A 24,529-nucleotide genomic window follows, 5' to 3' on the forward strand; every position below is an offset into this window, starting at 1 on the left:
GTGTATGATAAACCCATTGTTTCATGTTCTCTGTGTGTGTATATCAATCTCCCCTCTGTTTTTTCCACCAAATGCATCCGATGAAGTGAGCTGTAGCTCACGAAAGCTTATGCTCTAATAAATTTGTTAGTCTCTAAGGTGCCACAAGTACTCCTTTTTGCGAATACAGACTAACACAGCTGCTACTCTGAAACCTGTCATTAAAAGGGAATGTAAGCATCCTTCCCATTTTATAGTTGACGAGACCTGTGATTTGCCCACAGTCATGCTGCAAATTAGAGAGCTGGGAATTTTAATTTCCTGCTTTCTAGTCCAGTGTTCATATAGCCCAGAGAAAGCAGAGGTTCCAGCATATAATGCTCTCTGTGAGTAGCCTTATGGAGTACTACATGCTAGAAGCTGGAGTCACCAGGGTCATCTTTATATTGAAGTGAAGCTGGGCTCTGACAAGTGTCAAAAATGGCATCACAGGGCTCCATGATTTGTGGGTCTCAGTGACTCCAGAGCCAATGTGCTCAGTTTAGAAGTAAGAAGAGATGTGTTTTTAACTGCCAGCCCATCAGATTCAGCCTGGGATCTGAGAGTTGAGCTAGGCTCTTCTCTTCTCATCCCCCCTTCCCCCCATTGTTGATGCCCTCAGCGAGTCCCTTAATCCCTGGTATCACCAAGCCTCGCTCTTCAAAACTTACGAGTCGAGCTCCCACAAGCTGAGACTGGCTCTCAAATCATGAGATTTTTTTAAAAACTTAACAGCTGGTGGGGTCTCTGCACCCCGGCTTCTGCACCACCCATGGCGAGGCGCCAAGCTCCTCTCCACAGTCCGCACTGGTTTTCCAGGGAGAGCGGGGAGCTGCCCCAGATCTCCTGGCTCCAGGAGCTGGAGCTTTATGCAGACCCCTGTAACAGCAGGCTCGGGCTGTAGGCCCCACCCCTGCGCACAAAGGGCAGGAGGGACTGGAGAGGGGGGCCCTTGGCCGGGGGGCGAAGGGAGGAGAGCTCGGCCGCCGACCTCCCCTGGCTGCGAGACTCCAAGAGCCCGGCTCTGCTGCCCCCGCCTGGCCACAGGCAGGGACCGGCCCGTCACGTGATTACGCCTCACTTTCTTCCCCCACCCTCGGTGCGCTTTTTGAGCCCGTGGAGCCCCCGTAGCACCCCCAAGGTCATAGAGAGCCGGAGCGCCGGCCCGCCCGAGAGAGAGAGAGAGACCATCTCTATGGTCGCCGGGGAGATGCGGTCGGTCAGTTATGTGCAGCGGGTGGCGCTCGAGTTCAGCGGGAGCCTCTTCCCTCACGCCATATGCCTGGGAGACGCCGATAACGATACGGTACCAAGAGGCGTCGGGGCTCGGAGTCTAAGCCGGAGAGGGTGGTGTACAGGGCGCATGCGCGCGAGGGTCGGGCGAGCGCGCGACCCGCGGCGGGAATCTGTGGGCGGGGTCTGGCTCGGTATTTGCATAATGGGTTCTGTCCGGGGAGGCCGCGCGGGGGCGCCGCCTGCTGCTGCCTTCCCTCTGCTGCCCTCCCCCTCATTCCCCTTGCGTTGCCTGGGGCGGGGCTGCCTTCCCCTGGCACTGCCCCGGGGTGATTGGTGCTGACTTCCCCCGACGCCCTCTCTGCACTGCCCCCCCCCGGCACCTGCTGACTGGCAGAGCTGGCACACGCTTGGAATGAGCGGGGCTGCCCTGGTTTACACCATTCGCCTCCGGACCATTATTTCCACATCTTTAAGGGTTAGAGGCGAGTTCTGGAGTACAAGGTGGCAGCCTCAACACAAATCCTCTGCCGCCCCAGTTTGACCGGGCTCGGACCGCAGCAGTGCAAACCCTTGGTCTGGTCACAGGAACCGCAGTTCAAACACTCCTGTTCCTCTCATCTAATCTGGAGCAAACAGACCCCACTGCAGTGGGGTGCTTTGGTCAGCTGCCACAATGAGGCTCCCTGAGTGAAATTTGTGACCACCAGCCTTGATTATGACAGCTCCTATTCAGGAACAAAGCCACTGACCCTGAAAACACTCACTTCGTAAACAATGCAGGAGCTTATCCACTTAGCAACACAGGTCATCGTGAACATGTAATTTGTTTCCCTACTTAAACACAAACTATCTGTCCTAATCAAAACTATAGAAGGCTGCGGCTTCATTTGGCAACTAATAGTCACTGCCGTCTGTGACGGGTTGGATCACAGAAACCCCCTTGGGACTGCCACCTGATGTGCCAAGACTACGTCTGCTCCTGTTTTCCTGTCCTGTCAGCTTAGGACTTCAGGGCCCTGCCTGGTTTGAGCCACACCCGCTCGCCTGCTGCAAACCCAGACCCAGGTCTGAACCACATCCCCTAACAGCTGTAGGCTTAACTGAAAGCAATTTAAGAAGTGTTCTTGTCTTTTACACTCAGATGCCCAACTCCCAATGGGGTCCAAACCCCAAACACATCTGTTTTACCCTGTATAAAGCTTATAAAGCTGTATAAAGCTTATACAGGGTAAACTCATAAATTGTTTGCCCTCTATAACACTGATAGAGAGGTATGCACAGCTGTTTGCCCGTCCCTCCCCCTCCTCCAGGTATTAATGCATACTCTGGGTTATTTAAGTAAAAAGTGATTTTATTAAATACAGAAAGTAGGATTTAAGTGGTTCCAAGTAGTAACAGACAGAACAAAGTGAATTACCAAGCAAAATAAAATAAAACAAAACACACAAGTCTATGTCTAATCAAACTGAATACAGATAAAACCTCACCAGTTCCAGTAAGCTCTCTTTTACAGACTAGTCTCCTTCTAGTCTGGGTCCAGCAATCACTCACACCCCCTGTAGTTACTGTCCTTTGTTCCAGTTTCTTTCACGTATCCTTGGGGGCGGTGAGGGTCTCTCTTTAGCCAGCTGAAGACAAAATGGAGGGGTATCCCAGGGGTTTAAATAGACTTTATCTTGTGGGTAGAGACCCCCTCCTTTATCCTATGCAAAATGGAGTTTTGGAGTCACCTGGGCAAGTCACATGTCCATGCATGACTGAGTTCCTTACCAGCCAAGCCACATTCCTGGGAAAACCCAGATGTGGATTGGCATCTCCAAGTTCATTGTTGGCTTAAGGGCTTCTTGATTGGGCACTTACTGAGAATAGTCTTTCCTCAGGAAGCTGACCAACTGCTTCACTAAAACCTACTCAGAATCAAACAAGTATGCAGCCAATATTTATAACTTCGAATACAAAAAAGATACATGCATACAAATAGGATTAATAGATTCAGTAGATCATAACTTTACAGAGATATGTTACATGGGCATATGTAGCATAAAACACATTCTAGTTATGTGATATATACATTCTTAAGTATATTTCCATAAAGCCTTATGGGGGGTACCATCACACCCTTTCTAAGCCATAGTTATATTTTGCTCTTGGAAATTATACGGAGCAAATTCCTAGCATAATGCAATACATATAACTGGAAGGGGCCAGGAGAGCTTGCAGGAGAGCTTGTAGGGAATGGCCAGCCCCAGGAGATATTTTTGAAATCCCTGCCACTTGGTGCATTCTAATCCATTCCAAAGGCATAAGTATTATTTGTTTGTATTACAGTAGTGCTGATAGGCCCCAACTGAAATCAGAGGTCCTTGGTGCTGAGTGTTGTACATGAGAAAGAGACAGTTTCTGTCTTAAAGAGCTTTCACTCTAAACAGAGAGCGGGAGGGGAAACTGAGGCACAAAGCAGCAAAGTGACTTGCACAAGGTCACACAGTACATCAGTTGTAGAACCCAGCTCTTCTGAGTCCCACTCCAATACACTGGACAAATGTTTTATAGAGCATTTTTAACAGCCCCAAGGATGTAATCTCTGATGGGGCTTGTCAGGGTTCCCTCCCCACTCTGAACTCTGGGGTACAGATGTGAGGACCAGCATGAAAGACCCCCTAAGCTTATTTCTACCAGCTTAGGTTAAAACTTCCCCAAGGCACAAATCCCTTATTGTCCTTGGACGGTATTCGCTGCCACCACCAAGTGAGTTAGACAAAGATTCAAGGAAAAGAACCATTTGGAGTTCCTGTTCCCCAAAATACTCCCTCGAAGCCCCTTCAGCCCCTTTCCTGGAGAGGCTTGAGAATAATATCTTCACCAATCGGTACAGGTGAGCACAGAGCAAATCCCTGGGTTTTTAGGACTCTAAAACCAATCAGATTCTTAAAAAAAACCCAGACCTTTATTATAAAGAAAAAAAAGTAAAAGAAGCACCTCTGTAAAATCAGGATGCAAGATAATTTTACAGGGTAATCAGATTCAAAACACAGGATTCCCCTCTAGGAAAAACTTTAAAGTTACAAAAAACAGGAATAAACCTCCCTCTAAGCATAGGGAAAATTCACAAGCTAAAACAAAAGATACTCTAACGCATTTCCTTGCTATTACTTACTATTCCTGTAATTTAGATGTATCATTCAGTAGGAGCTGGATTACTTGCTTGGTTACTCTCTTTGTTTCTTGAGAGAACACACGCAGAGCACAAAAACAAAGCCCCCCCCCCAATTTGAAAGTATCTTCTTTCCCCATTGGTCCTTTTGGTCAGGTGCAAACTAGGTTAATTGAACCGATTAACCCCTTACAGGTCAGGGGATTCTGCACCTCTGGCCAAGAGGGATTTTATATTACTGCATACATAAAGGTTGTTACCCTTCCCTTTATATTTATGACAGGGCTGATTTAACAATGTCCAGGGAGGAGCAGGGAAATCTTCCCTGGTAGTTGAATTTGAATAAGGAGCTCCAGGGAACTCCCTTAACCACTACACTATCTGGTGGAGTAAAATGTTGTCTTTTATCTTATGTCTCTACTGCTGCTGCTCTTCCCTCCTTTTCCTGTTATCTCTGGTCTCCCCTTTTCTCTCTTCTTTTCCATTTTCTGCTTCCTGCTTTGCAGCTTTACATCTGAATTCTGGTTTCTTTTTCCCTCCTGGGGATGATGAGGGTGGGTGTGAATTTCCCATCATTAACATTCTTCCCTTTTCTCCAGCTGAACGAGCTAGTGGTGGGGGACACCAACGGGAAACTCTGCGTGTACAAGAATGACGATAGCAAGCCCTGGGCCTTGCGCTCCTGCCAAGGAATGGTCTGTTGGGGCAGAGTTTGCCACTCCTCTATGTTCTTTGGAGCCTGTGCTGTTTGTTTGCCTGGAATGCCATGTGGGAATGGAAAGCCTTCAGAGAAGAAGGCATCAGGACTGGTCCTGAGGCCCTGCACAATTGCGTCAGAGACCCTGCTCCCCGCCCCAGTCCTGGGCTCTCACACTCTGGGCAAGCAGTGCTGTCCAAAGTGCTGAATAGCCACTCGAGAGAAAGTTCTTGTTCCCTCCCCCATCCTAGTCCTTTCCCCTGTGTACTGAGGGTTTTGCCCCTGAGCTCCACGTGGGAAGGCCACGTTCTGCCATTGGGCCTGGCCTCACTCCTTTGTCTGAAGGAATGAGGTTAGACAGGTCCTCAGCCAAAGGGATGCTGACTTTGAGGAAGATCCTGAGGGCTGAAGGATCACTAGTGCAGGCTTAGCCCAAAGTATTGCTGTATATTTTCTTTGCTCCTTCCTGGTTTCTGAAGTCCTTCCCTTTTCTTGCAGCTCACCTGTGTTGGTGTTGGGGACGTGTGCAATAGAGGAAAGGTGAGGGCATTTGGCTCTCCCCCCCCAGCAATGCTCACACTGGAGGAGGGAGATTGGCCTTTGACATGCGCAGTTGTTTGGGGTTACGGCACATTTTAAGTGGGGAGGAGAGTCCCCCAGGTTCTTTCGCCATACAACTCTTCCCTGGTTCTGGGAGAGCTAGTGCTACTGATTTAAACATTGTCCCTCAATTAATGTCCTGTATGAGCCACAGACAGCCCTGATGAGTAATCAAACCAACTCCTTACTAGGGAAGTGACCTGCCAATGACTAGTGCATCTAACCTGTATGGGCATGTTTGACCCTGTAGCGTCCCACCCGATCCTCATGGGTACTACTTGACTGTGCTGGGCCCTGTGGTACATCTGCTGCCTGCCTGCCTTTCACTTGTGTGCACTTAAACTGGCCCTTGCGAAAACTGAGATGCAGAGCAGCCCAAGTGCCATTGCAGACTCCAGTCCGTGTAATAAGACAGCTCTCCCATTATCTGGGAGAATTAAACCCAGACCTCTGGATCCCATCATCTAAACTCACATTCCATGGCTTAACTGCTATAGCAGCCTCATGAACCATTATACACTAGAGAGAGAGAGAGTGTCACACTATGTGAGTGTGATAAATAGGAAGGGACTGTGACAGTTGAAGACTTAGACATCTGCTCTAAAAAGTTAGGTCGACCCAGCTATGTTGCTTACGGGTGTGAAAAATTCAACCCCCTGAGCGATGTTGTTAAATTGACCTAAATCTTGGGGAGGTAGATTACCTACACCAATGGGAGAAGCCCTTCTGCCAGCTTAGGTAGCATATACTAGGCGCTATAGCGGCGCCACGGCTCTAGCGTTTCAAGTGCAGGCAAGCCCTTGGTCTGGCAAAGGTGACCAAGAAGGTTGGATGCTGTGGCTCTGCTGCACTGCTTTGTACTTTCCAGACATCTCTCTGTGAGTGCGAACTGGCTCTGGTGCAGTAGCCCCTGCACTGACCACACCTAGCCAATCACTAACAATTGGCCCTGCAGATAGAGCTCACAGTGTAGTCACAGTTCATCTTGATGGCCCTGCCCTTGCCCCCATGGGGGACTGTTGCAGGCAATCTCACCACCTCTTCTATTGATTCAGGGTCTCCCCTCTCCTCTCAGAATCTGGTTGTTGCCGTAAGTGCTGAGGGCTGGTTTCATCTCTTTGACCTGACTCCTCCACCCTCAAAGCATCCAGATGCGTCTGGTCACCATGAACCCCCACTGGCAGATGAGCAGAAGCCAGTGTTCAAGCAGCACATTCCTGCCAACACCAAGGTCATGCTGATCAATGACATTGGTGAGTATGTGGGATAGAAGGGGGCAGAGCATGAGCTCAAGCACATGGCGATGGTAAGAGTAGAACAGGTGCATGGGGCTCAGCGGGATAGTGCATGTACCAGGACATGAAGGAAGCAGGAACCCAAGCCATCTTAGCCCTAGAAGAGAGGAGAGAAGATCTTGGGGCTTTTGGGGTGCTGCAGTTCATGAGCTGTTGGGGAGCTAGGAGGTCTGAGATTTTTCTAATGTGCCCTTCACTGCGGTATCTGAGCCCTAAGGATCTTTGGGATCATGGTACAGCGGACGCTTGTGTGGCTCTGTGCTAAGCATGCCTGCAGGCAGTGGGACTGTGATGCCTTGATGGAAGCCATTGTTGTCTCCCTGTGTCCCCTGCAGATGGAGATGGGAAGTTCGAACTGGTGGTGGGTTACACGGACCGTGTGGTGCGAGCCTTCCGCTGGGAGGACCTGTCTGAGAGCTCCGACCACATCTCCGGCCAGCTGGTGCTGCTGAAAAAGTGGCTGCTGGAGGGTCAGGTAGGAAGCAGAGTGCCCTAGATGGAGATATGTTGAGTATGGACTTCAGGAGCTAGGTCTCCCAAAGGGCAGAGCCCTTCAAAGGAAGAGGAGCCAAGCCCCAGTCTTCTGAACAAAAGATCAGCAATGGGTACGTCAGGAGTGAATTTCCCCCCAGGATTTGTGTGGTGTGTGCAGGGCAGCTGACAGGTGCAGGTGATTGGGTAGTCAGTCAGCTGCTTTAACCTTGCTCTGCTCTCCCTGAATCTAAGGTTGCCAACCCTCCAGATTGTCTTTAATTAAAGATTACATCATGTGATGAAACCTCCAGGAATACAGCCAACCAAAATTGGCAACCCACTATGGTGTTTCCATTCTCTTTTGGGGAAAGAGGATTGTGTTCCCCAACATGGGGCTGGATGTGTCATCTCCTTTGTTGAACTCAGTTCAATGCTTGTTGACTTTCTGGCAGAAACCTGCTTTTCCAGAGAGCCTGTTGCCTTGGGGGTGATGGGGGCATTCGCTGGATGCTGCCAAAGTATTGATTGAGGACACTCTCTCTCTCACACACTCACACTCCCTCCTTCCCTCTCTCCCTCCCTTTGGGAAGTGTACAGTCCTTCCACTCACAATCCTGCTTACTGTTCCTGGGCTGGGGCAGGTGGACAGCCTCTCTGTGAACCCGGGCCCTGATGGTGCCCCCGAGATGATGGTGTCCCAGCCGGGCTGTGGCTATGCTATCCTGCTCTGCACCTGGAAGCCGGACAAGCAGCCCCTAGCAGAGGGAGGAGACAGCTCTGCAACCAGCAGGTGGGCATTAGGATCCAATGGGACAGACATAGAGGTGCAGTTTTACAGATCTGCCACAAGGAGGCATGGTTGCACCACATTCTGATTGCTGATGACACTCCGTCTGCCCCCTTTACTTTGCATCCTCCTTCACTGCCTGCCCTCCTGCTCCTACCCCTGTTCTGGGAGCATCCACATGCTGAAAGCCCACCTATCTTCACCCCCAAAACCCTTGAGTGCTTGAGTGCTCCCTGCTTTGCTCTGTCATGGACCGAACACTCTGGCTCCGCTCCCTTCATCAGGCGTAGGCATGCAGGGCAAGGAGGTGCCACTGGGGTGTGGAGGAAATGGCTTGCAAGATCCAAAAGTAGTTGGGGGAGCTTGGGAACTATTTTTGGATCTTGCAAGTGAATTGTGAATTCCATCCGGAAGTGGATGGAAGCCAAGTGAATGCCAAGATAAGGGGAGGGAGGCTCACTGGGGGCCTGATCAGTGGGAGGGGGAGCCAGTCGGAGGCCCAGTCAGCCCTCTGAATCTACAGCCCCAAGGTGGGACTTCTCTCTTGTGGTTTTTATTGTTGTTGTCCATGCTCCCAGAGGTGTCAAAAGGAAGGTTTATAAATTGAATCCTGGGAGTTAAACAGAAAAACCCATTCGTTCATCCAGTCTGTCTCCCTGGGACCAGGGCAGGCTTGTTCCCTCCAGAACCTTCTTGTGTCCTACCTAGCCAATTTCCCAAGTGAATAAAAGGCAGCCTTATAATATAATCATTTCCCTGCTGTTCTGGGCCTCAGCCCTAGTCCCTGCTTGTGGCACACAATAGTCTAGTCTCCTGACGGCTGTAAGACTTTGGCCTCATTTCGATTGTTAGGTTTAGAATGCAGGTGCTGGGTGGTGTTGGTGGCCCAGGATACACAGGAGGTCAGACGAGATGAACTGGTGGTCTTTTCTGCCCTTAAGCTCTCTGACTTTATAGTGGGGGTGACTCTCAGGATCTTTCCTTTCCTTGTCTGAAAACTGGTATTCCCTTGGCTTTTCTGCTATCTCTCAGCACCTTCTCAGGTGTCTGATTTTTTCCGCCAATATCATAGAATCATAGAACATTAGAGTTGGAAGAGACCTCAGGAGGTCATCTAGTCCCAACCCCTGCTCAAAGCAGGACCAACCCCAACTAAATCATCCCAGTCAGGGCTTTGTCAAGACAGGCCTTAAAAACCTCTAAGGATGGAGATTCCACCACCTCCCTAGGTAACCCATTCCAGTGCTTCACCACCCTCCTAGTGAAATAGTTTTTCCTAATATCCAACCTAGACCTCCCCCACTGCAACTTGAGATGATTGCTCCTTGTTCTGTCATCTGCCACCACTGAGAACAGCCGAGCTCCATCCTCTTTGGAACCCCCCTTTAGGTAGTTGAAGACTGCTATCAAATCCCCCCTCACTCTTTTCTTCTGCAGACTAAATAACCCCAGTTCCCTCAGCCTCTCCTCGTAAGTCATGTACCCCAGCCCCCTAATCATTTTCATTGCCTTCCGCTGAACTCTCTCCAGTTTGTCCAATATAACTGTGAGTGGTTCGGAAAGGCTCTTAGCTAATTCCTTCCCTCCCCATGATGCATGTATGCACTCAGATTTGCCACACAGGCCCTTCCCAGTTATTTATCAGCAAATAAATACAGTCAGGCAGTTGAAAACCCTGTGCTTTCTTGGTGACTGAAACATCCCCCAGATGGACTGATCTCCCCTGCCCGTCTGCCCTGCTGGGACAGGAGGCAGCTCCCAGAAATCAGTGTGTGTAAAAATTCCTGCCCTGGGATTCAAGGTCAGTGACTAGGGAGCCGCTCCGGGATTCTCTCTGACTGGAATCCCTAACCCTTTCCCCTCTATCTCTCCCTTCTTTTTAGGGAGGCCCCAGTTCGGGACGTTATCCTTCACCAGACGTCTGGCAGGATTCATAACAAGAACGTTTCCACTCATCTAATTGGCAGCATTGGCCGAGGTAAGAGACGGAGCCTGCAGCATTGCACAGGGCTGAGACCATAGACTTCTAGTTATCGATTCTGTTGGATTCTGTTAGAGGATGGGGATGTCACATAACTAAATAAATAAATCCAGGAGCAAATCAGATTCCTGGAGGTGAATACCTAGCAGGTGGCCACAAAATTGGAGAGAAGCCTGATCCACACTAGCCAGCTCCCAAATTACAGACTGGCCCCAGGACGTTATGATAGCTGAACAGTTTACATTAGACCAGGGGTGGGCAAACTATGGCCCGTGCGCTGGATCCGACCCGCCAGCTGTTTTAATCTGGCCCTTGAGCTCCCACTGGGGAGCGGGGTCTGGGGCTTGCTGTACTTCGGCGCTCCAGACAGGGAGCAAGGTTGGAGGACATTCCACGTGGCTCCTAGAAGCAGCGGCATGGACCCACTCTGGCTCCTACGCATAGGCCCCAAGTGCCACCCCCGCAGCTCCCAGTAGCCAGGAACTACAGCCCTTGGGAGCTGCAGGGGTGGTGCCTGCAGACAGGGCAGCGTACAGAGCCACCTGGCTGCATCTCCTCATAGGAGCCAGAGAAGGGACATGCCACTGCTTCCAGGAGCCACCTGAAGTAAGTGCCGCCTGGAGCCTGCACCCCTGAGCCTCTCCCCACACCCAACCCCCCTGCCCCAGCCCTGATCCCCCTCCTGCCCTCTGAACCCCTCCCAGTCCAGCACACCCTCCTACACTCCAAACTCCTAATTCACAACCCTAGCCAGAGCCCTCAGCCCCCCCTGCACCCCACTCCCCAGCCCAGAGCCCCCTCCTGCACCCTGAACTCCTCATTTCTTGTCCCACCCCAGAGCCCGCATCCCCATCCAGAGCTCTCACCCTCTCCCAAACCGCAACCCCAATTTTGTGAGCATTCATGGCCCGCCATACAATTTCTATTTCCAGATGTGGCCCTTGGGGCAAAAAGTTTGCCCACCCCTGCATTAGACTCTTCTGTAGCCCCCATGCCCTGCTCTGTGCAGCTCCCTCCACTGGAGCCGCTCCCATCTCCCACCCTGTATAGCTTCATCCCATGCTAACATCATCCTTGATCCCTGCTTTTGTGCAGCTGTGGCTCATATGCCCTGCTGCTCAGCCTGTGCCACCCTCGAGCTTTCATGTCAGCAGCTTCAATCCTGTCCACTGAGTCTGATCATCTGCCACCCTCATTCTGCTGCCACATTCCCTCCTAGCAACCCCTGTCCTACACCTCTACCCAGCTGTGGCCCACTTTTCCCTTACCCTGCGCAGCCCCAGTCCCATCCTGGGCAGTGTCTATGCTCCAGTCCTTGCGCAGTTGCACCTCCCATTTTAGTCTGGGTAGCCACCGTGTCCAACCCCTGGACAGCTGCAGGCTCCTCTTACCCCCTTCTGTGTAACCATCCCTCACACACAGCCACCGGCTCTCCTCTAGCTGCACGCACCTTCCTGCGCGCTCTGTGGGTTGGTCCTTGGCTCTCCCTCCTAGACTCCAGCCTAGCAGAGCTGCTGTAGACTTCCTCCTTCATGGGGGCCGTGCTTGAGGAGGCATGAATTGTCAGGGCAAGTCACAGCCTCTTTTTCTCTACTGCTGCGCTGTGCGGGAGGGAGAGGGTGACCTCCAGCCATGCTGTTTGAGGAAGGCGTGGGGTGCTTTGTGGAGCTGGGGTGGTGAGGGGTGCCTGCATCCTCAGCACCAAACCCCTCCCTGATCCCAGCACGCAGGGCTCCCCTTCGGCCTGTCACATTTTCAGCATCTCAAACACGGCTCCAAGTACTGGGAGCACCAGGACGTGAAATCAGTTATTTCACTGCATGCAAAGTCCCGGACCTCGTACTGATTGGTGGAGCCGGCTGGCAAAGGGAAACGTGCAGAACAAGGGGAGACAAGGATCCCTGGTGTCAGAGCAGTGCCAACTGCTAAGGGCTAAGGACCTACATTTTGTAAAGGGGGTTCAGGAAGTGGTTTCTGTCAGTAAACATCTCGGCGTCCAGCCCTACCTGGCTTTCAGTATCACTTTACAAACCCTGATGTGACTGTACATGAGAATGTTGCTTACCTGACACGAGCTGTTACCCAAAAGAGAGTCCCTGTTTCCCTGCTGGGTGTGCGTGTGTGTGTGTGCGGAGTTAGCTAACACCCCCCCGGTCCCAGGCCGGCCAGCAAAGGTGCTGCAGTTCAGTGTCCCAGTCTCCCACAGTGAAGTTGAGTTCCTGCATAGTTGCCTCGTGGCTGAGGGAAAGGGGACAGGGCTGCTGCTCAGCTGCACTGGCTGGCTCTGGGGAAGCTACATATCAGCATGTCATCTGTGCGCTCCCCCAGTCAACTAGACCCTGCTTATCCGAAGGCTGTCCATGTCCCCCCAGGTCCTCCGGGGCCTCGGGTTTCTCCTCTCACTGTCTTTTCAATAAAAAGAAAAGGAGTACTTGTGGCACCTTAGAGACTAACAAATTTATTAGAGCATAAGCTTTCGTGAGCTACAGCTCACTTCATCGGATGCATCCGATGAAGTGAGCTGTAGCTCACGAAAGCTTATGCTCTAATAAATTTGTTAGTCTCTAAGATGCCACAAGTACTCCTTTTCTTTTTGCGAATACAGACTAACACGGCTGCTACTCTGAAACCTGTCTTTTCAATGACAACTTGGGTTTTGGATATAAGCACTAGACACCCAGACAAAACAGCATTGTTCCAGGCTAGGAGAACCACAAAGCAAAACTGTGTAGAAGCAGAGGGCTGGATGCTCCACGGGTGCTCCTTGTGTAGGCAGCTGCTCCTCTGTAAAGTGGATGTTAAACCTCAATCACTAGGCAATTGCACACCCTTCTAGGATGATTCTCCCCATGCGCACAGTAGATGGCTTAGCAGTTACACCTGTTGGATCCATAAGACAAGATGTGAGCTGCAGAAGAAAGGTGGCTGAGTCAAAATGGGCATCCTTAGCAAACTGCCCTGCACTTCCTCTCCAGCTGGGTGGCTGGGTAAAGATAGTGTAAGTGGCTGGTGTGATCCCAACAGCAGAGCTGGTCTCCAAGGGAACATCTACATAGTAAAAAAAACCCACGGAAGCACGACTTAGAGCCCAGGTCAGCTGACTCGGGCTCACACTATGGGGCTAAAAATAGATGGTTTCAGAGCCAGGCTCCATCCCAAGACCGAACATCTATTTTTAGCCCCATAGTGCAAACCCTGCCAGCCTGAGTCCGTTGATCCAGGCTCTGAGACTTGCTCTTGCAGATCTTTTTTCACTGAATAGATGTATCCCAAGGGACCCCACTCAGTTACAGTATTTAACAGTGCCAGTCTCTATGGCTGCCCCTCTGCTAGGACCCCTGGAGAGACATATGCCCTTTTCATGCCGCCCTCCTGGCATTGTCTTTTAAAAATAAAAGCATTGCCTGGCCTGCAGACGATGGGAATGGTGCTGTGCTTGCCTTTGTGTATCATGGCACTCAGTTACATGGGCACAGTATGTGAAAGCCACTGAGTAGCTGTGTCCAACCAGCCAATCAGCTGGTAAAGTGGGGCTCCCAAGCATCCAGCAAGTGCTTGTCAGGAGGGAGCAAGGCCGCTTTGCAGAGTGTTGCCCTAGTGCAGACTTGGGGGAAACTTGGCAGTGGCGTGGGACTGAGAGCTGTTCCGGAGGGACAGCTTTCCTCTGCAGATTTGCTCAACATTTGCCTTTGGGAGTGCTTTGTGCTCAGTTTCCCATACAGCCAGCTGATCCTGTTCCACCTTGTGGCACTCCCCACAGTGCCCCCAGCAGCAACACCAGACTGCATTCAAGGGCAAGGACAGAGGGGAGAGGATGTATATTTGCAAGGCCTCTCCTGCTCACAGGCGGAGCTGCCGCCTGCACTTGTGCATTTCTGGAGAATCAAGGGAGTGTAAAAGAGGCAATTAAACCACAAGCACCATGGACCTCTAGCTGCAGCTCACATTACATGGGGAATCCTCGGATCAGTGAGTGAAACCAGCCAGTCCCACTCCCACTTACATGTAAACTAACTGTTTAAAATTCATTGCTTTGTAATAGCCAGGGATGCCCTACAGGGGAAGGAAAGAGATAAAGAAAATAGGATAGTAACAAGATGGTGAAAGTGTGGTAAATAACCATTATGCAAAGTTTCAAGGCTCGGTAGAAATGTCTCCTAACATCTCAGGCTAGATACTTTTAGTCCCTCCTGCAGCACCAATGCTATTCCACCTCCCAGTCTCTGTCCAAAGTCTGCCACGTGTGTGGGCTGGCGATGGTATTGTGGAGAAACATTCAATAGTCCTGATTTACACAGCGTCAGTGAGAGCAGAGTCAGACTCCCTGTTGTTAGCTTGATGCAGGCCCTTTAACTCAGGGGCAATCTCCAGCTCAAGTTGTTAAGTCACAATTCTGGGGAGAAGTGGGGAGATAGTCAAGTGGGGCTCTTTGGGCCCTGACCACCCTCAGCCTCCCCTCTGTGGGCTTTGGGTAGCAACTCCAGCTGAAGGGGGTGGAACATGTTAAAAGGTTCCTCCTGAAATTGCCAGTGTCACGGAGCCCTTGAGAAGGAGACAGGCCAGGAGGAAAGGTCTCCCTCCTTGGGGGGTAGGGGGAGAAGAGATGCCAATCCAGGCTTCTCTGGGCTTTGTGATCAGTGGCTAGGAGTGGGCAGGACTGTGTGTAATAGCAGATCAAAATACTGGCCAAGCCCAGGAAGAGGAATCAGAAATGGGGGGTGCAAAAGGCCAGCTTGGGAGAGTAGATTCACTGAACCCCTTCCTTTCCCCTTCACCTTCCCCCTCTGTGTTGTTTTCAGCTCGTCCTCTCCCTCCAAAGATTCAGAGGAGATTGTACCACAGTGACCGCTCCGCCAGGAGAGCAGGGGAAGTAGATTCCTCTAGCTTGTCACACCCCCCTGCCTGACCACAGCCCTAGTGCTCCATTTAGAGGGGGAGAAGGCGATCTGGGTGGACGGTGAGAGATTAGGGAAGCTACAGCCAAATGTTGCTGCTGAGATCTGGGCTAGACAGAAGCATTAACAACATGTGCTTCTGTTCTGTGTCTGCAGGCTGCACTAAAGCGGATGCTGGCTCAGGCCTCTTTGCCCTCTGCACTCTGGACGGTAAGTCCCACTGCTGCCCTTGGATCGAGGGAAGAGGAAGGAAGGGTTTGCCAGGGTGTAGCAGAGGCCAGGGCTGCCCGGAGGGAGCAAGTGGGACAATTTGCCCCAGGCCCTGAGCCCCGCAGACAGGGCGGGGGCAATTTTGACGGCAATTCAGCAGCAGGTCTTTCAGTCCCTCTCTTCCTCGTTGGCAGCACTTCGACAGCAGCTCAATTGCTTCGCTTCAGTCTTCTGCGGCAATTCGGCAGCTGGTCCTACTGTCCTCTTCTTTTTTGGGTTTTTCTTTTTTTTTTCCTTCGTCACTTGGGGCAGTAAAACTAACTTTTCTTTACAGAAGGGGCCCCCGAAATTGCTTTGCCCCAGGCCCCCTGAATCCTCTGGGCGGCACTGGCTGAGGCCTGTTACCACTCCCGAGCAGAAGCATGGGGGTAGTTCTAAGGGCACACTGGAAGCTCAGTGCTGCTGGATTTGGGATGGGATGGAATCAGGCCTCTGAAGTACCCTTAGAGCAGTGATACTCGGACTGAGCCTTGGGAGCTGCAAGTGGCTCGTGTCTCCTGTATGATTTAATTATTAACCAATCAGGATGCTTTTATGATGTTATTAACCAATTAAGTTATCAACTTGCGCTAAGTTATTAACTTATTTGCTGTGAGAATAATATAAACTAAATATTTCCCCGTCATACTGTTCAAATATGAAAAGTCCTATAGTAAGTGATACAATGAATTCACACTACTATGGCTGTTTTGGGTAATGTTGATCACTACTTTGGCTCCTGAACCACTGAGGTCTGAGTAGCAATGCCTTCAAGACATGCAGGAGGATTTGGCCGTTGAGGTTGTTGCGCTGGCATTATTCCTTGTCGTCATCTCAAATACATGCTTTCATGTGAGTATGTTATGGGGAGAGGGCAAAAGATCCCCACCCCTCCCTGCACAGGCCTTTGCTCTTGTGCCCACAGGAGCTGAGAGAAGAGGCATCACCAGAGAGCCAAGCCCTGATTCAGCCAGGTGTGTGAGCATAGGGCCAACTCTAAGCACGTGAGCAGTCCCATTGAAGCTAGGCATGTGCTCCAGTTTTTTACTGAATCAAGGCCTTGCTCCAGGGGTTTGTTCTCTACAGGGAAACGGAAATGTTTTTTCTCAATGAATTATTCCTAGCCGTCGTCTGCATTTCACTAGTGGGCGCCTTGCATCCATGGATTTCAAAGCACCTTATAAAGATTAATTGCTGAAGCCACGCAAAGCTGCCGAGGGAGGGAAGTATTAAATCCACTTCACAAATAGACAAACTGCGCTCTGGAGAGGGCAGGTGACTTGCCTAAAATCAAACAGCAGGTTCTTAGGAGAGGTGGGACTGAAAACCCAGATATCCCCTGACTCCCAATCCACTGCTGTAACACTCCCTTTGTGAGACGCCAGTCATTAACAGAATTTAATGGTCAGGGTCACCACTGTTGTTAGATGTTCGGCTGCATGTGTGTGTTTTCCCTGTGTGCTGTCCCAGCCCTGCACAGACAGCTAGCACAGCAGACCTCGAGCAAACTGCTCAATGACCACAAGATCCGTTAAGGTACGAAGGCGCCCAGCCAGGTTTATTGTCGACGAAGCACAGTAATAGCACCTGGCAGACTCTATGAGGATACTAAAACATGTATCCCATGACAATGGACGCAGCTCAGTCAGTGGCGGGACTTTCCACTGCCCCCTAGGCTGGCAAAGACACTCCTTTTGAGACACCATTTTATATATCAGTATAAACAAGTTACATATTGCCCCTTTAACATAGTTAGTTGATACCCTCTGACGTAGCCGGTTACCAACCATAACCTTATACGTTTCTATTTATTACACTGTTATCCTGACCTTATATTTAGGAGGGGTCAGTGTGTTCCTGTTATCCTTGGGAAATGTTTTTGTACCATCCTTGATATCGGGGTATTCTGGTATCACTCTTCTGGACTGCATTTGCATGAGCACTCTGTGCCTAGCACTTCTTAGGAATGTGTGTTTCTGCAATATCAGCCCTGTTCTTGCCAGGTTCTGTGAACTTGCAAGCAGGCAGCGCCTGACATTTGCTCACAGCCTGACTTTTGCTATCTTTGCTTTATATCAGCAAAGCTTGCCTGCTACTTTAGCTCAGGCCTCATACCAGGCCTCTGATACAAGGGTTTATATTTTAGGCTCTCTTCCTACTACATTGGCAAACTTCCAAGTCCATTTGCACACTAAGCTGAAATGCCATACAAATAATGCCATCTCTGAAAGCCTCTGGAAAAGAGCAGGGAGGCATGTTTCTTACACTCTTTGAGGTGGTTGGGTTGCTGCCAAAGGCAGCAAGGTAAATGAAGTCATGGAAGAGGCAGTGGTGTGTAGTGGACTGAGCATGGGCCTGGGAGCCAGGTTTGCCTTGTCATGTCCCCTGTGATAAAGAATAGACAGGATTCAGGTGTGATAAATAGAAAGGGAGGGGATCCTGTGATTCTCGCTGGCTCTTTAGCTCCCAGACTGGTGAACTGCCTAAAGTCACCGTGCAGGGTCTCCCTAAATCCTGGCCTAGCCCAGCAGTCATGGAAGAGACATGCTGACTATGCTATGGTCCTGATTCTAATCCTGGCTTTACTACTGATTTGTGTGGCCTTAGGCAACTGACTTAACCTCCCTCAGACTCAGTGTCCCTCTCTGTAAAATGGGGCTAACGATACTTACTGACTCCACAGGGTGTTGTGAAATTAATTAGCGTTTATTCCGTGCTTTGTCTCACCGACACACCACCTCTGTGAGTCACAATCTCCTAGCAACATCCCTGTGCCAGCTACAGCAATTGCTGACATGGGAGAGAAATATTAGGAAAGTATCAAGTGTGTTTTAAGTGTGTCTCTTAATGTAATTTGGCAGCTGGGAACATAAAGGAGAGACAGCTCCATGTGATCAGCCAGCTCTCTGCAGTCCTCAGCTAGAACTCCCCAGATCCCCAGGGATCCATGGGTCACAGCTGGAAAACCTCTGGCATAAGCAGTGTCTGATTTGAGATGTTAGGGCTCATTTTGTGTCTGTATCTTATTCTGAGAAAACATTTCAGTCCATTTCCCGGCTGTCTCAGAATTCAATCCAATTATCAGAGCTGCTGCCATTTTTCCTCCAAATCTCCAGCTACTGCTGACAAGCTAATGGGTCATCATCGTTTCCGGAGATGAGAGACAGCAGTGTGTGTGTCAACCATAGCCTACACTACAGGGCTGCCTTTCCCTGGGAATTTGCAGATGGAAGCCTCTGGATGGGGCCCAGCATGTTGCTGGGGGACACTACGGTTCCCAGTGATATTCTCACAGGGTCAGGCTCTGCTGCATATCATAGGGATAGGGGATGTTGGCACGTCACCTTGCTTTGCTCTGAAGTCTGCTCAGCTATAAACAGAGTAAGCCTCTATTTCTTGAGGTGGCCTGAGCATATTCAAATGTCCTCCTCCCCAGGGTCAGAGCATGTTTGACTCAAATACTGAAAGCTACCCCTGGCAGCACAGCCCCCTCACTGCCCCCTTCCCGCCCATTCCCTGAAGATCCAAGGTGCTAAATCCATGGTACACTCACATCTTGAATACTGCGTACAGATGTGGTCTTCTCATGTCAAAAAAGATATACTGGCATTAGAAAAGGTTCAGAGAAGGGCAACTAAAATGATTAGGGGTTTGGAATGAGTCCCATATGAGGAGAGATTAAAGAGGCTAGGACTTTTCAGCTTGGAAAAGAGGAGACAAAGGGGGGGATATGATAGCTGCATATAAAATCATGAGTGGTGTGGAGAAAGCAAATAAGGAAAAGTTATTTACTTGTTCCCATAATATAAGAACTAGGGGCCACCAAATGAAATTAGTGGGCAGCAGGTTTAAAACAAATAAAAGGAAATTCTTCTTCACACAGCGCACAGTCAACCTGTGGAACTCCTTGCCTGAGGAGGTTGTGAGGCTAGGACTGTAACAGGGTTTAAAAGAGAACTGGATAAATTCATGGAGGTTAAGTCCATTAATGGCTATTAGCCAGGATAGGTAAGGAATGGTGTCCCTAGCCTCTGTTTGTCAGAGCGTGGAGGTGGAGGGCAGGAGAGAGATCACTTGATCATTACCTGTTAGGTTCACTCCATCTGTGGCACCTGGCATTGGCCAGTGTTGGTAGACAGGATACTGGCTGGATGGACCTTTGGTCTGACCCAGTGTGGCCATTCTTATGTTCTCATGTGGTTAGATGTTGTCTAAGCGTCTCCTTCTTCCCTTCAGGAACGTTGAAGCTCATGGAAGGGGCGGATAAGCTGCTGTGGTCTGTTCAGGTCGATCACCAGCTCTTTGCTCTGGAAAAACTGGATGTTACTGTGAGTGTAAACGTGAACAGAGCAAAGACCAGCGCTGAGAGAGGGTGATTGGGGGTGGAGACACTGAAATGCCTCTTTGCCACTTCCTGTACAGAAGAGAGAGCAGGGCATCCTGGGATTGTCCCATGTTCACATAGAAAGCCCAAGAAAATGGAGCCTGTACCACAAATCCCACATGCACTGTAGTCACTCAGCTAAGGAGCTGGGCTCTGACCCAGAGGGCCCAGTATTACACTGTATAATCTTTCCTCTTCCTTCCTTGCTGCCTATCCTGTTCTCTGAGTTGAATGATTTTGCTCCCTGTTGTTAGGCGGAATAAGGAATAGGATGGAGAATAATATTATAATGCCAGTGTATCAATCAGTGGTGCAGTCTGCCGTGGATATTGTGTGCAATACTTTTCACCACATCTCCAGGAGGAGGGTGCAGAACTAGAGGGGGTTCAGAGAAAGGTGATGAGAGCAATCAAGGGCCTGGGGAAATTCTCCTATGAAGACACGTTTAAAAGATTGAGATTGTTGCCTTGGCAGATAAGAGGGGACATGCTGAAAGTATGTAAAATAATGAATGGCCTAGAGAACATAGATCTGTTGTGTCTGTCTCATAACACAACAGGGGGGTCATTCTATTAAATTCAAATATGGGAAATTCCAAACTGAGAAAAGGAAGCACTTTTTTCACACCATGAGTAATTAGACTGTGGAACTCACTGGCACATGAAGTTGTTCAAGCCAAGAACTTAACAGAATTCCAAAAGTAACTGGACATATATGTGGCTCTCAAGAGCATCCAGAGTTATAATTAATGATGCCACGCATTTGGAAGGAATATTAACCTTGTGCCTCAGGGCTTAAAGTCTTAGACACCAGAATAAGACCTGTATGGGGCAGTTTACCTCCAGCGTTCTTGCACCATCTTCTGCAGCACCTGGTGCTGGCTATTGTCAGAGTCAGAACACTGGGCTAGATGGATCTTGGGTCTAATCCAGTACAGTAATTCCTATGTTCTTGTTCTTTGGAAACCCTCAAAAGCCTGACTCTCTCATCCTCCACAGCGGGAGGTTCAGACTGAGATGCTTGTAGGCGAATAAGGCAGCTGGGAAGTGTTTGGAGCTCTTGTGGTGAAGGAGGAGGAAGCAGTCACTAGTAGGGGGTCAGGATGCTTGTCAAGGATTGAGGTGGGGAGAATGAGGGGTTGAGAGCACACGGGACGGGGGAGGAAGTGACTGGCACCATCTATAGTTTGTATTGTAGGGTAGACTGAACCTAGAGAGGCCACTGGCGCAAGGAGAGCGCAGATGCCTTTTCCCTGAGAACAGAATATCTGTATCCCTTATCAGGAGGCTATCCAGCTGTGTGCTGGGATGCTGCACTGAACACAGATTATACCAGAGGGTAGGAATGGATGCTGCTTGCTGTGGGCTGCTGGGATGCCGTGTGTATCTCTCTAGATGGCTGATGCTTGCGCTAAGCAAAGCTCTTCCCACGCCCCTCCTTGTCTGACTCCGGCAGGGCAACGGGCATGAGGAGGTGGTTGCCTGCGCCTGGGATGGCCAGACATACGTCATCGACCACAATCGGACGGTGGCCAGATTCCAAGTGGACGAGAACGTTCGCGCGTTCTGTGCCGGTGAGTGGCCTGCCTGGCGCCTGCATCGGAGACACGCAGGCCTGGCTGTGAACTGAGCTGCTGACTGTGCTCCATGAACGATGTCACTGCTGCGCTGGGTGAGGCAGAAGCCCCTTGATTCTGAATCCTGCCCTGCTGGGCGGGTGACTGTGTGGGGAGCCCAGCTGATCTCTTCTTCATATTGCTCCGGGGAAGAGGCCTGGTGAGAGGGAGGGATGCTAGGAGACCCAGCCCTGATGAAGCACAGGTTTCCTGCCGCCCTGTGGCACTTTTACCTTCTGCTGACCCCCCCCCCCCCCGTGGGTGCTGTGTCCCCTGCAGTCAGCTGGTGAGACCCTGTCCCATCGGGGTTTTTTCATTGGTTTTCTTTGTTCTCCCCCAAAAGGCACATCTGCCCACAGCTGGATTGCTCAGGCACTTGCTGCACAGCCAGCCTCCTCCTGCCACCATGTGACTAAGGGTCCATCAGGGAAATTCTGCACACCAGAGTCCATGTCTCTCAGTGCAGTGCAGCTCACCAGTGCACTAGCTGGTAGCCAGAGACTTTTTACCCCATCTTAGATCAGTAGCACAGTTGGACACAGAGGGGAGAGTTAGGCTATTCCATTGTGTTTGCCTTACGCCATCCTGTGCCTTCTGATCTCCCATAGCCTCCCCCCTTACTTGTCTTCCCAAGTTACCTCTTCATTTCCTCTGCTCTTCACTAACTGCTGGTGGCTCCCTCCCTGGCTTTCCCCAGGCCTCTATGCATGCAAAGGAGGCCACAACAGCCCGTGCCTGGTTTACGTCAGTTTCAACCAGAAGATCTACATCTACTGGGATGTGCAGCTGGAAAGAATGGAATCCACCAACCTGCTGAAGATACTAGAGACCAACCCAGAATACAAGGACCTTCTGCAGCAGCTGGAAGTGGGTGAGCATTGCGCAGTCTGCAGACGTGCAGTGAGAAGGGGGATGGGACGATGGGATAATGGGAGGATCTGTACATGGTGGTAATAGCTGGGGCTCCTAGGTACCTTACTGGGGATAAAATGCTTCTCACTGGTGGTAATACTGCTCTTTCTCTGCCTCACTCATAGAAGGAGATGATGTCTCGGCTGTCAAAGATCTGATTCACAAGACCCTGTACTTCCCAGAAAAGCAGCCACAGAACAGCCCTTGCCAACATCGGGGCCCTGCTGGAGCAGACTCCTCCAGTCACCCCACCATTGCCCAAGACTCGTGTACGTAATAGTATCTCTTCTCACAGTAGTGACCCTTCCTTAGGTGTTGGCTACAGTCAGTCATTCATGTTGCACCAAGCTCAGTCTGTATCTGGGATCAATGAGATCCTTCCCTCCTTGTCAGTCCAGCAAGCTAGCAGCAGCAGACAAGCCACTGTGTTAGAATTAGCCTTCAGGTCAGGGCTGAGGTAAGGTGAGCGCTCGGATGCTGGTTTTATCATTGAGGGGTGGCGAGTTCGTTGCCCCTTTAGTTGAAGCAATGAGGATCCAGTTCCTTCTGTTCTCTGGGGTGCCACCATTAGAATTAAACTCTCAGCAGCCATGTTCTCTGCTGGTCAAAGAGTTGTGCTTGTGAAGGGGAAACAGAGAGCAGCAAACTTGCATCTAGTCTTGGTACGTTATTTGTGCAGTCCCTGTGGAGCTGATCCCCTGAGTTCCTAGCAGCTTATGAATGGGGGATTCGCTGGTGGTAGAGAGGGCTTTTTGTTTGTTCTGGATTTTTTATCACATGTCCATATGCATGAATCTCTAGACAGACCTGCAGCATTACCCCTGCTTCAATTCTGACATTCCCCTTGATCCTAGGCCTCCTCTCACAGCAGCAGCTTTCATTCACACACACAGCTGATTTGTTTCCCGTGGTACTGATAACAGGGAGGTGTGTGGCTGATGCCTGAAGAAAACTAGGCAGCTCCAGCAACAGTGCTGGCAAAAGGAACCCAAACTGCTGTTGGTAGGAATGCAATCAGGAGAAAGTTGAACCCTCATTCTGGTTGCTCACATAAAGACTGTGGGCCAAGCTCATCCCTAGGATGACTATTTATACAGAGCAGTCAAGAACTGGACAATAAATTGAATCCATTCTAAATGTTGTTCTGTGATAATGACCAGCCTTGCAACCAGCAGTGCCACTGTGCCTCCCAGCCTTGCACATCTGTAGCAGCTGCAGTAGTGCTACCCTGCCTTCCACCACTGGCTACCTGGAACAGCCAGAAAGAGCATCATTTTGCTTTCCAGCCCTGCACATGTGTAATAGCTAGGAGGAGTAGGCACTCCACTTTCTGCCACTGCAAAGCTTGGAGGCATGCCACTCCAGGTCCAGCACTGCACAGGGGGAAGGGTGGCACTGCAATTTCTGCAGGCGCTGCTCTGCTCTCTCCAGCCCTTGTACGTCTCTGACTGCTTTGCCTCCCTCAGTCCAGCACCAGTCTCAACTCATTAAGACGAGACCAGCAGGCAAACCTGCTGCTCTGCATCCATTATCATCTCTCATCCATGCAATGTTTTATTTAACACACATAATGGATGGAGCTTTCCTCCCACGCCCCACCACAGAGAGATTTGGATCTGACTCCGAGCAAATATAATTAATTCAATGATCGCCCTTAGGAAATGATAACATGTAAGGATCCCACAAGCTGTTGGGCTCCTGCTGCGCCATGTTCTGAAAAACACCCTTGAGCACCTCAGCAGGGAGACTGAATTCCTCACTCATTTCAGGAGAATGGAAGTGCCTGCCTGCTGGGGTAGAAGCCTAGGGTTGGAACAGACAGACTTGGGTGGGGGTGCGGTGTGGAACATCTGATTATTAGACAATAAACCTTAGCTCCTGTGAGTGTGTTCTGTCCATAGATCTCGAAGTGTTTTAGAAAGGAAGCTTCTCCCCATTTCTCAGATATGGAAATTGAGGCACAGAGGGAAAAGTCTCCTGCCCTGGGCCACACCAAGGAGTCGGTGACAGAACTGGGAATAGAAGTAAGTTTTCCTAATTCCCAAATCCTGTGCCTTCTCCACCAGACTCTGCTACATGGCTACAGAGAAAGAGGGTTTTTTCTCCCCCATGTAACCAGTACAGGGGACAGCATTATGGGTATAATTTTCAAAAGTGCTTAAGGCCCAGAAATCAGTGGGGGTTATGTCGCTGAATACCTTGTAAGGGTCTGGGCCTAAGTGACTTAAGAAC

General features: G+C 50.3%; 1 protein-coding gene across 2 annotated transcripts; it reads left to right on the top strand.

Annotated features, from left to right (window-relative positions):
• The first annotated feature begins 1,099 nt into the window (after positions 1–1,099).
• On the top strand, positions 1,100–24,181 carry ITFG2 (integrin alpha FG-GAP repeat containing 2). 2 transcript variants are annotated; one of them, XM_038370836.2, is made up of 12 exons: positions 1,100–1,324; positions 5,008–5,103; positions 5,604–5,645; positions 6,781–6,958; positions 7,336–7,475; positions 8,116–8,264; positions 10,145–10,239; positions 15,294–15,347; positions 19,623–19,714; positions 21,226–21,343; positions 22,083–22,256; positions 22,423–24,181. In XM_038370836.2, the coding sequence occupies exons 1-12, from the start codon at positions 1,214–1,216 to the stop codon at positions 22,572–22,574; spliced, it is 1,401 nt and encodes a 466-aa protein (XP_038226764.1). In that variant the 5' UTR covers positions 1,100–1,213; the 3' UTR covers positions 22,575–24,181. The 2 variants fall into 2 exon arrangements, with proteins under 2 accessions (XP_038226764.1, XP_043370432.1); XM_043514497.1 differs by lacking the exon at positions 15,294–15,347 and having other exon boundaries at positions 1,128–1,324.
• The last annotated feature ends 348 nt before the right edge of the window (positions 24,182–24,529 follow it).

Source organism: Dermochelys coriacea, chromosome 1 (genome assembly GCF_009764565.3).
Source record: "Dermochelys coriacea isolate rDerCor1 chromosome 1, rDerCor1.pri.v4, whole genome shotgun sequence".
In the NCBI taxonomy this organism is placed as follows: Eukaryota; Metazoa; Chordata; order Testudines; family Dermochelyidae; genus Dermochelys; species Dermochelys coriacea.

What these genes read in the sequence shown, in the direction of transcription:
- ITFG2 (XM_038370836.2), top strand. Translation starts at nt 1,214, where the DNA reads ATGGTCGCCGGGGAGATGCGGTCGGTCAGTTATGTGCAGCGGGTGGCG. An exon ending in GAGACGCCGATAACGATACG is followed by an intron (nt 1,325 to 5,007) that starts GTACCAAGAGGC and finishes CCTTTTCTCCAG; the next exon opens with CTGAACGAGCTAGTGGTGGG. An exon ending in TGGAAAAACTGGATGTTACT is followed by an intron (nt 19,715 to 21,225) that starts GTGAGTGTAAAC and finishes TGACTCCGGCAG; the next exon opens with GGCAACGGGCATGAGGAGGT.